General features: G+C 44.9%; 1 protein-coding gene across 13 annotated transcripts in view; it reads right to left on the minus strand.

The window, feature by feature from the left end:
* LOC147031560 (ankyrin repeat and SAM domain-containing protein 3-like) overlaps positions 1–12,927 on the minus strand; it is a 49,488-nt gene that overhangs the window by 23,615 nt on the left and 12,946 nt on the right. For all 13 annotated transcript variants that reach the window (XM_085864981.1, XM_085865086.1, XM_085865052.1 and 10 more), the window contains one exon: positions 12,257–12,378. In XM_085864981.1, the coding sequence (XP_085721107.1) occupies positions 12,257–12,378 (122 nt within the window). The remainder of the gene's footprint in view (positions 1–12,256; positions 12,379–12,927) is intronic.

Here is a 12,927-nt window from a genome sequence, read left to right on the forward strand (position 1 = left end):
CATAATCTACCATAAATGCTATGAAATTCCCCGAATGATTTCAAATGAGTGTTCCAATACGAAGCGTAAAAGTAACATCACCCAATCAGTCGATGGCAGCATGCAAACAATTATGCTTGCAGCCCAGTAACCAAAACAATTTTAAAAAGGACGTGGAGGTGGGGCCGAATAGCAGTCATTTTGGAGTCCTGCAGGTGGTGTGGCAGCTCACACTGATGTCTCATCGGCAAAACGTGGCCCCCTTCTAAAAAAAACAGTGAAGGTCACTGTCTTAAGCACTCATTCTCTGCATTGGAACTTTTCAACTGCAAGTAACATAGCACCATGACACAGCAGTGTCTCATTTATTGACATGATGGTTCTGTCATTTGAGTCAGAACGAGTGGTCTATCAATTTAGATGTTACATACTGTATGACCATTTTTAGAGTCGCTTTAGAGTTGATCATCGATATATATATATATATATATATATATATATATATATATATATATATATATATATATATATATATATATATATATCAACTTTAGAGTTGATCAAATCCTGGTGTTGGCGTAGTGGTTAGGGTAGCGGCTTGGGATCCAAAAGGTCCTGAGTTCAAGCCCCGTTGGCCGCTTGAATTAATACACACCAGGAGGTTGACTCAGCCCGTCATCCTTCCGAGGTCGGCGAAGTGAGTACCAGAGTACTGGGCCTGGTGTATGCCCCAGTTAGAATAGGTGTACCATATCCCTGTGTCGTAAGAGGCGACCAGGGTTGCGTCAGGAAGGGCATCCAGCATAAAACCTGTGCCAAATCATAATGCGGATCATAACGGATGATCCGCTGTGGCGACCCCTAATGGGAGCAGCAGAAAGAAGAAGAAGAAGATATATATATATACATATATACATATATATATTGTTGTGGTTGAGGAAATTCGCAAACCACCATTCAGGTCCCGTAGGTGAGGTATCTCTGTAAGTACATGTGTAGTTAGCCCCAAACCTGTTGTTTAGAGGGAATAAATGTGATTCATTCGGGCTGCGACCCTTTAAGATAGCCGTTTTTCTGTTCTATCTTTATTTTGAACCAACCCATCTCAACCGCCATCACACAACAACCACCAACCGCAACGCCGCTTCACAACAACAACAACGCCAACAGCCACGACCTTTACAGTCACGGCTCGCTCCCGTAAACATCGCATCACCGCCATTCCAAGCGTCGCCATGGCCATCACCGCCACTTTAGGCCCTCCACCACCTTCGCCTCTCCTTCTGCGGCCATTCCCGCGCACTTGTGAACGCCGAGCGTCAGGCTGTCCTGGCCTCGTACAGGGCACGTGCTGAGCCGCGGGTACAAAGAGCGGCCTTTCCGAGGGGAAGTCGGATCAGGAATGATACACGCCCACTTCTGTTCCGTCCTATCAGCGAGCGTGGGGCGATTTGGCCCCGCCTACAGGCGCGTCGGAGTAGAATTGATATATGCAAATTCGAGGATCAGGGGAGTTTCACGCCCACTTTTCCTCCATCCAATGGGCGAGCGTGGCTCCGCCCCCGAGCTCATCCTGATCCGGAAATTTGCATATGGGTTCTCCTGCCGCACTATAAAGCGCCGAGCGCGGGACGAATTGAGTCAGTTTTCTGTTTTGGGCTTGGGCGAGTTGGAGAGGTGTGGCGGCGGCGGAGTGTGGCAGCAGCAGTCAAGACGGGTCTGGAGGAGAGTCGGTCTGTCGGGGTTCGGAGTCTGTCGGGGAGCTGCAGAGAGGGGAAGCCGGGAACGCGGTCGAGGTCGCAGTGGAGTCGCTCGTCGCGGGACCCAAGCAAGCCAGCTATCCTCTTTCCCCAGAGCATCAACAACCCCCCCTGTTTCCCCCCGCGCTGAGATAGTGCGAAAACGGGGCCCCGTTCCCACCCCATTCCAAGCAGTGCCAACGAAACCTGCGGAGGAGCGCGGAGTCGGGGCACCGCCGCGACATTTGCGGCTCATCACAAGACGGGTAGGCTCTACCCAGTCTGGCGCCCCCAGGCCCGTCTGCCCCCTTGTCGTAGAGCGTGGCCCCTTTTCTTTTGCGTTTGAGTATCTGTGTTGTCAGCGCCGTCTGTAAAGTAAAACTGTGTAAGTGTTGCCGTGTGCTCGCGTAGTCGGTAGTAGATCTGCATTGTTGTGCTTCTTTTGTTGCAATTGCTTTTGGTGCATAATTGTTGTAATTGTATATGTGTGCTCTCCTTGTGCCGCGGAATAAATGTGCCTCATGTTGAACTGTTTTTCCCGTTTCGCTTCGTTTTTTCTTTAATTGAATCTCCATCTTACTTCACGTAAAGAGTTGGTGGTGGGCTAAATACGCCCGATAATTAATTGGAACCGTCGAGGTTGACGATAACACCGCTCAGTTATCCCGATAGTACGGAACGGGTCGCTTAAGTGGCCCGTGTCCGGGGTCGGCCTGCGGCGAGGTGCGATCGCCCGGTCTAACCTCCGTGTGGGTACTTAGGTAGGTCGAATTTGGCGAACAACCCTATCCCACGCGGGGGGCCGATTGGCACGATCGTGGTGAGGCCGAAACGCCCACCCATGACTAGTTCCCGGCGTTAGTCCGAAAGGGTCACGATGGAATTGTCCGTCCGGTGGGCGACGTGCCGCGATTCGAGTTACGTGGCCACTCGCACGCCGGCGGGCGCGAATTATATATATATATATATATATATATATATATATATATATATATATATATATATATGTGTATACATATATATATACATATATATATATATATATATATATATATGTGTGTATACATATATATATATACATATATATATATATATATATATATATATATATATATATATATATATACATATATATATATATATATGTATACATATATATATATATATATATATATATATATATATATATATATATATACATATACATATATATATATATATATACATACACATATACATATATATATATATATACACATATACATATATATATATATATATACACATATACATATATATATATATATATACATATATATATATATATATATATACATATATATACATATATATACATATATATATATATATATACATATATATATATATATATATATATATATATATATATATATATACATATATATATATATATATATATATACATATATATATATATATATATATATATATATATATATATATATATATATATATATACATATATATATACATATATATATATACATATATATATATATATACATATATATATATATATATATATACATATATATATATATACATATATATATATATATATATATATATATATATACATATATATATATATATATATATATATATATATATATATATATATATATATATATATATATATATATATATATATATATATATATATATATATATATATATATATATATGAAGACCACAAGGGGAAAACCAGAGATGTCAGGATAAGTTAATTTTGAAGAAACTGAAAAACAAAGTTTAAGACTTTGATGGACTGTTTAATAACTGTCATATAGATTTCTTTTCCAGTAAAAGGAAGAGTGATCATTGGCGGATCAAATTAAGCATGCAGCATTTGCCAAGCTTCTGTGTTATTTAATTTAAGAGCAAAGAAGGAATCAATGTTGCAAACTGACATCACTGGTTATTCCCTTGTTTAATAATTGCCATTCAATTTTAACCCAGGATGTGTAGCAAATTCATGCTTGTTGGTTATTAGCATACATTACATGACTGGTGATGATCACACATTATTTTTTTCAACATTAAACGGTCATTGTTTTTTTGTTTGATTGGTGTTCAATGCCATACTCAAGGGTATTTTGCTTATATGACGACAGATTCTTCATTTCTTTCTCCGTACTACTTAATATGATGGAAAACCAGGAGGAAACCAAGGATAAACCACCCCCGCGATAACCGAAGTCACCTCATGTGACTCCCTCATATACCTAAGCAGGTTGATTGGGCGGTGGGTACATCGAATGAGGATGGGTACTCAGACGCGCTAACCATTAAGCCATGGCGTGGGTCCCATAAAAGTCACAATAAAGGTTTGACCAGGCTTGAACCACGATATGCACCCTCTACGGAGCCCATGATATAACCAAATAGGCCATTGTAGTGCTCAGAGTTTATGCTGTGAAAGTTTTACAAACTTTCATTTTTTAGTTTCTCCACTCTGAATATTATGGTGGAACAGTTAACATGAATGAAAGGGAGATAACCAGGAGTAAAGTACTGACAACTCTGGGTTTCTACTTGTTCAGCTTTGACTTGTTTTTTCATTGCACGGCTAAACTTTATACCATATAAATGATGTGACACCCCTGGTTATTTGTTAAAGTAATATTGTGAGAGGAAACCTTATGTTGCCAATGATTGGCAGGTGCAATAACCCTGAAATTTATAAAAAAGTCACATCTCTGGTTTTCCCCTTGTGGTCTTTATATATACATATGTATATACATATATATATATATATATATATATATATATATATATATATATTAACATGGGCTGTTCCACAGTAATATGCTACATTTAAGGGTCTTATCTTCAGGAGCTATCACAGAATTCCTAAAGTATCCATCAAATACCACTAACATATTTTTAGGTGTATATAAATGTAGATATATACTATTTATAACAAAAACTGGCAGGGTCTCCGAGCAGCCATCAAACTTACAGACTGGTCTCCTATCACTACTTTCTCAAACATCAACTCATCCTGGGAATTCTTTCAAAGAAACTTGCTCTCCCTCATGCACAGATTCATCCCCTCTCGTGTTCAGTTGTCCTACCCTTCCTCCCGCCCTTGGTTTACTGAAGCTTGTGGCGAGGCAGGTGTCCTGAAACAACTTGCCTTTGCCTCATGGAAAGCAAACCCAACTGAGGGCAATCAGTTTCTTCCACAAAGCTTGGAACATGTGTGTATCTACCCTCAGGAGAGCCAGAAAACAACATCTTTCTCATCTCAAGTCTGAACTCTCAAACCTCTCTCCCTCCTAAAAATCCTGGTGGCGTTTAATCAAATCTGTTTCTGGTGTATGTTCCCCCTCCATCCCCTCCCTTACCTCAAAGGGCCGCACTGCTGATTCCACACGTGATAAAGCTGAATGTCTAAACTCGGTGTTTGCAGCTAAATCTTGTGTCCTAAACCCATCACTATCTCTACCCACTTTACCCAGTCGCACCCAACTGTCCCTGGACTCTGTATCCTTTTCTCATGACAAGGTGGAGAGCTTGCTTTCAAACCTCGAGTCAGATTCTGCAACCGGTCCAGACGGCATCAGCCCACGTGTCCTCAAAGCCTGCTTTTCTGCTCTTGCTCACCCTCTCTCTGTTCTATTCACCCTCTCATTTGCCCAAGGTCATCTGCCATCTGCTTGGAAATCTGCTAACATCACTGCCCTGCATAAAAAGGTGCAAAAACAGATCCCTGTAACTACAGACCAATCAGCCTTCTCCCAATCATCAGCAAGGTTATGGAATCAATCATCGCTTCAGACATGAAATTCTTCCTCTTCTGCAATGGCTTGATTTCCAATCATCAATTTGGTTTCAGACAAGGTCACTCTACCCTAGATATGCTACTTCTGCTCTCCCAACAATGGATGGAGGTCCTCAATGCCAGACAGGAAATCCGAGCCGTATCCCTGGACATATCACATGCTTTTGACACAGTCTGGCACCCTGCCTACTCACCAAACTCTCTTCCCATGGTATTCAAGGCCATCTCCACTCATGGCTCGCAGACTTCCTCTCCTGTCGCAGTCAACGTGTGGCCCTAAATGGAGTTCTTTCATCCCCTCTTCCTGTCCAGGCTGGAGTTCCTCAAGGTAGCGTTCTGGGCCCTGTTCTTTTTCTGGTTTTCATCAATGATCTCTCGGACTCTCTGGAAAATCCTCTATTTCTCTTTGCCGACGACTCCACCCTCTGCCGTACCATCTGTCATCCCTCAGACCGGCAAGCAGCAGCTTCTTCGCTCACTGCAGATCTGGATAAAATCACAAACTAGTCCAACACGTGGAACATGTCTTTCAATCCAGACAAATCTCACACTCTCACTATGTCTCTTCGAAAGGACCGTTTAGAAAACCCCCCCATCCACTTTCTCAACAATACTCTGGAAGAAGTCTTTTCTTTCAAGCTTCTGGGTCTCACTATCTGCCATGACCTTTCCTGGGAAAGTCACATTTCCAACCTCGCCTCAAAAGCCAGTCGCCGACTGGGAGTCCTCCGTCGTGCAAAGTCCTTCCTCGGCCCTCTTGAGCTCCTGACCACTTACAAAGCTTTTGTCCGTAGCCTGATGGAGTACTGCTCTCCCCTCTGGGCTGGTGCTTCTGCCTCCCACCTTTCTCGGCTTCACGCTGTCGAAACCAGGGCATTTAAGATCATCGGCATCTCCCGCAATGAAGCTGAGTCTTTGGGCCTCTCACTCAATCACCGCAGGTTGGTCGGTGGTCTTTCTGTCTTCTACCGACTCCTCTCCAGCCTTGCCCCCCCCCTGGTCTCTCTGCGATTTGTCCCCACCACATTTCTACAGGGCGTTCAAGGTCCGCCAACAACCCCCTTCTGGTAAAACTACCAAAATCACGAATCACTGCTCATCTTCACTCTTTCATTCCTCTTTTTTCCCGCCTTTGGAATAAACTTCCTCACTCTATTCTTTCCCATTCTTCCCTCCATGCTTTCAAAACAGCTGTTCACCACCACCTCTTATCTTCCCCCATCCAAATCCTCGATCTTTTCTACCCCCGATAATCCACCCAAGCCCACTTCCTTCAATTCCCCTGCTTTCCTTCCTGAAAGTCCCTGTAATGTCCATCTTCTCTTCGCCATGTTCCCCGTCCCATCCCCATCCCTCTCCCTTCCACAGTTCACCGAATGTCTCTGTTCCCCACTGTTTTGTCCCTTCCACTCCCGCCCCTCTTGTCTCATGCCCCCTTGCTGTGAGTTGTGTGTTAGCTCTCATACGAGCCTTGACAAGGTATACAAAAAAAAAAACCTGCTATTGTCCTAAAATTAAAGCATGCAGATAAAATTTTATTCACTGTGATGGGAATAAATCTTTGTCTTAAGTGTTGTATTAAAAACTACATGGATTTCCCAAGAGTTTTATATGAACACATACGCTTTTGATTGAGACTGGTTTAGATTATACATATGTGTAAAAAGACTTTACTTATGATATCCCACACCCTGAATTTGCCAAAAATATACTTTAGTGTGAATGCTGGGGGTTGAAAACAGAGTAACAATCGTTATGCTATCGGTCAATTCGACATGAAAGAAACAAAATGCTCAAGTTGCACAACCTTTAAAAATACGGTCTTGTTATTTTTGTGATAACATAACTTAACCTAAATGACAAATGTATAACAAAGGATAACATTAGTGGTAAGTCCATATCGCCGGAAAAGCTGTCCAAAAATCTCGCTTTCCGATTGCGGTACTTAGTCACGTTTGTTACAGAAGGCTTTGAGCAGGTCAGAGGTCGTTTAATTATTATCATCACTACAAGAGCCTACGCTATACGCGAAGAACACCCCATCAATAAATTGCGCTGGGTTAGATTATCTTCTTACTGTTGGATTCCAGAAGTGGAGGGGTCAGTCTTTTATTTCCCCTCATTTGCAAGATACACTGGACACACTTAATGTGGACTATGTATGTAACACAATGGTTACCCATTACTGTGGAAAGGCTCATATACATTCATTGAATGTTGAATAATATAATAATATTGTTACGGCCATGGAAATTCGCAGAACACCAAAAAGGTCCTTAGTTCAGTTATGCCGATAAGTCCGTGTTCAGTTAGATTTCCCCACCGTTGTTTAATGGGTTTTATTCGTGTTATCAGGGCTGTGATCTTTGAGTTAGCCGTTATTCTTTGCTATCGTTATTTTGGACCAACCACACCACCAACCACCTTTTTACAAGCACCCAACCACACCACCCTCACGACCACCACCCCACGCCAACCACACCACCATTACAACAGCCACACCACCAATCACCTTCTCCACACCCATGCCACAACCCTCTCCACATCGAAAACCATCTCTGCCATGGAGAAAGAAGAAGGAGCTCCAACACCACGCATGGGATTTTTCCTCTTACTTTCCCGTGCTTCGGAACGGGGGAGGGGCGAGTGGAGGGAGAATAGAGAAGCGCTACCAGGATGATTGCTACGAAAAACCCCGACCCATGAGGAAAACGCCCCCCTTCTGGAAGTTTCCCGCAGGAGCTGGAAGGAGGGCGGGGCGAGAAGGGAGGGGGAATAAAAGGGCGCGCTGGACGCCGCGCAGGGGCTGCGTGGAGAGAACCAAGTCGAGAGGCGAAGGGAGTTGGTTGTTGGTCAGTCGGTGGAAGTCTCGGTCTGGGTGGAGCAGTCAGTCGGTGAAGGGGCTTGAGAGGCTCCATCGAGGGTCACACAACCAAGTCACCATGAGGGTGGAGGTAACCTGCGACGGCCTCTGGGAGTCCCTTCGGTCAACCAGGCTCCTTGGACATAAATGCCTACGGGTCCAGTCTGACCCCCTTGTCTATGAGGGTGGTCTTTTCCCTGTTTCTTTCTGTGAATGTTGTGGCGCCATGTCCCGCAAGTAGAACTGTGTAAGTGCTTGTAAATAATAATAACCAGAGACGGTTGTAGTGCTTTTACCTTGCTCGTGTCTTGTCCCCTTCCCCTATTGATTGCATGCGTGCCTCCCTGTTTAAGTGTGCATTGTAAATAAATGTCCTTTTGTGAATGTTAACCCATTCGTCGTGTCCATTTTCCCCGATTGAACTGCTATCTTGCTCTCGGAATAATAGCGGGCTTTTTAATAGCCAATAAAATAATTGGGTCCAGCGAGGTCTCGCGATAATACACCGCTCGGTTATCCCAGAACGGAACGAACCGCTTAAGCGGTTCGTGTCCAAGCAGACCTCGCTGAGGTACGGTCTCTCGGTAGTCTGCCCGCGCGAATACTTAGATATATCGATAATTCGGCGATTGACCCTGTCGCGCGCGGGTAGAGTGTTGACTAGGCCATGGTGTGCGTTTGGAGCACACCCGTGACTGGTTTCCGGCGTTGTTCCGGAAAGTCGCGACTGAATTGTCCGTCCAGTGGGCGAGACGGCCGCCATTGGCAAAATCGGCAGTCCGCACACTGGGCGGGCGCAAAATTCATAACAATATAATAGTGGACTGCACTATGATTTCTGCATTTATTGTACCAGTGTGGATCGGTGAAGTCTGCACACCTCAATGAAGAAGCATACAAATCTTTGACCATGCCTGCTTTCTCCGAGAGTGAATGAAGAGGGTGGGGGGGGAGGGATGGCGTGTGTGGGTTTGTGGGGTGATGGTGGATTGGGGGTTGTGGGAGGATGTGGGAATGGTGGAGGGGGATGGGGTGGATGGTACTGGAGGGATGGTGGGGGAGGTCGGCCAAATATAGTTACGGATTCGCGCCCGCCGGCGTGCGGGGATGGCCACGTAACTCGAATCGCGGCACGTCGCCCACCGGACGGACAATCCAGTCGTGACCCTCTCGGACTAACGCCAGGAACCAGTCACGGGTGGACCTTTCGGTCTCACCGCGATCGAGCCAATCGGCCCCCGCGTGGGATAGGGTTGCTCGCCAAATTTGACCTACCTAAGTACCCACGCGGAGGGTAGACCGGGCGATCGCACCTCGCCGCAGGTCGACTTCGGACACGGGCCACTTAAGCGACCCGTTCCGTACTATCGGGATAACCGAGCGGTGTTATCGTCGGCCTCGACGGTTCGATTAATTATCGGGCGTATTCAGCCCACTACCAACCCTTTACGTGAAGCAAGATGAGGATTCAATGAGAGAAATGACGAAGCGAAGCGGGAAACAGTTCAACATAAAGCACATTTATTCGCGATGAACGGAAAGCACACATATACAATTCCACCAAAAGCACATAGAAAAGAAGAAGACAAAAAGCAAATGCGACAATGCAGATCTAATACCGATTACGCGAGCACACGGCAACACTTATACAATTTTACTTCACAGACGGCGCCGACAACACACATTCCCAAAGCAAAAGAAAAGAGAACCACCCTCCAGGATGAGGGGGTAGGCGGGCCTGGGGCCGAGACCGTGTCGGGCCTACCCATCTGGTGATGAGACGCGGAGCGGCGGTGGTGCCTCAACTCCGCGAGCCTCGCGGACAGTGTCTGGTCGGGGGTGGGAAGAGGGCCCCCTTGGTCGCACTATCTCAGCGCGGGGGGAAACAGGAGGGGGTTGCTGATGCTCGGGGAAAGGAGGATTTTCACTCTGTCTCGGGTCCCGCGACGAGCGTCTCCACCTCGACCAGGTCGCGCCGTCGGCCTCCCTGGTGTGCAGCTCCCGGCACCGACGCGAGCACCCCCTCGTCTGCCTTCGCCGCCGCCGCCTCTCCACAGCTCCGTCCTCTTCGCTCCGACTCCAACTCCGAACTCTTCCTCCTGCGAACTTCCCAACTGCACTCAACTCCAACGCACACGACGACCCTTTTCTGACGAACGCGGTCGCTTATATAAGCCCCGTGGCTTCGCCTTTGACCCCCTGCCTTCGACCTTTTACCTCGCTCCCCATTGGCCCGAGAAAAAGTGGGCGTGAATGCATTTTGATGCATGAATTTGCATATAGCGACCGCCCTCCAACGCCCTGGAGGCGGGGCCAAATCGCCCCTTGCTCACCGATTGGACGGAACAAAAGTGGGCGTGAGTCGTTTTTGATCCGTTTTTGGAGCGGAAAGTCCGTGGTTTTGTACACGCTGTTCGGCGCGCGCCCTGCACGAGTCCAATACCGGTACCCACAAGCGGCGCAAGAACGGTGGCGATGCGACGGTTGCGAGGGTTGACGGCAAAGGTCGTGGCTGTTGTGGTGAAGCGGCGCTGTGGTGGGTGGTTGATGTTGTGACGACTGTTGAGACGTGGTTGGTGGTGGTAACAATGGCGGTTGGTCCAAAATAAAGATAGTAAAAGAAAAACGGCTATCCTGAAGAGTCGCAGCACGCATAAATGACATTTATTCCCTCTAGACAACGGGTTTGGGCCTAACTACACATATACTTACCGAGATATCTCACCTAAGTGACCTGAATGGTGGTTTGCGAATTTGGTAACCACAACAATATTTTGTACTCTGACTGAATATATACTACAAATTAGAAGTCAGAACTCAACACACATAATATATAAATAAAAAGGAAATGATCATAAATTTACGTTTATTTTAAATTATCAGTTTGAGCTGGAAGGGAAGGTCAACACAAATTAATCAAAAACTGGAATGGAAATTCGAACGGCCAGCCTGACAGAACAGACGTTCCCCCAATACATCACTTCCCTTGGACTTCCAAGCCGGGTTTTCACATGGTATATTTTCTTTTGCCCATATCTCGATATTGATTAAGTAAGTCAAAGTAACAAAAAATTACCGCTGATGAATACAGGTAAGGTATGTGTTTCTTCGGTTAGCTTTATATATCCTTACTATAATTCACAGATCGGTGTTTGTTTGTTTGTCACACTACTCCACCTACAGTTCTGGGCCAATTACATCCAAACTTGCTCGAGAGGATCAGCATGACCCCAATTAATGTATAGGGGTGTTTTTATCCTTGCAGGTGGTCTTGGGAGGGGGAGGGGGTGGGGGACACAAATTTTCTATGTAAATATGCATCATGTAGTGCCACCTCCAGGTGTGGAAGGTTATTCCAAGTCTATACCATTTACAGCACAGTATTTCTCTCCCCACATTTTCCAGTGCTGTGAGGTGTTTTGAATTAGAAGCAGTCGGTATGTTTTTGCTTCATGCACATAACCCGGGTTATATATTTTTTGCGTATACAGAGCTGTCAGTTGCCTATACACCACCCAAATAAAGGTATGCGTCAGAAGAACTTGTTGCATGCTTAGAACAAGATCGCCCGTAAGGCAGGTACTCTGCTACGATAAACAACGTGGTGGAATTGGTTTAAGAATATTTGAAGAAGAAGACATTTTGGTCACAAATATACACACATTATCAATATACATTTGCTCCATTGTAACAAGATGACTTGTAACAATAACATACAGCTGTCACATGTGCATTGTTGTTTATAATCCAAGTACATGTATTCGTGCATAAAATATCAGCAATAAAACTAATTTGGTATTTGACTCCCTTTCCACAATTTTTTTGGTGCTTGATGCCACAAAGTACCGGTGGTTTAGGTTAGCATGATGCTTGGTAAGGAGGTCAGTAAGGCGATCATGACCAAGCCGACAGCATAGCAATAATGGTGTCCACCCTCGATAATCAACAAAGTCCACTTCTGCACCCTTCTGCAACACAATATGTCATATACTGCACAACTGTCCTCCCATTCTCATCAAAATAATAGCCGAGTTGAGCCTTACCACAAGTCCGAACAAAACTTTAATTGGATGCCAAAACAGTTATACCTAAATAGTAAAGGAAAAAAAAAAAACTTCCAAATGAGTACAAAAAGAGCAAACTAGAAGACATTATATACACACACATACATATATACATCCATATAGACACACAAACCATCTTCGATCTGATCACGAACAAAAACGACCTTCATATGGAAGCAATCATTCTTTGTCTGTGTGCCAAGTTCGAATAACTTTGGAAAATGCACGTACGAGAAATGGTTGAGGACGTGTTCAACATCGGGTTTTTTTACAACTAAAATGGCCACCAGTTGGCCATCTTGGATCTGATCTCAACAAAAATTTACGAGCTTATGTAAGCCATCATTCTTTATCTGTGTGCCAAGGTTGAACAACATCGGTAAATGCATGTCTGCAAAATGGTTGAGGAAGTGTTCAACATCAGGTTTTTTTTCTCCAACTAAAATGGTCGGC

The sequence above is a fragment of the Eptatretus burgeri genome, chromosome 2 (genome assembly GCF_056783735.1).
Source record: "Eptatretus burgeri isolate ZD-2024b chromosome 2, Ebu_testis_v1, whole genome shotgun sequence".
Lineage (NCBI taxonomy): Eukaryota > Metazoa > Chordata > Myxini > Myxiniformes > Myxinidae > Eptatretus > Eptatretus burgeri.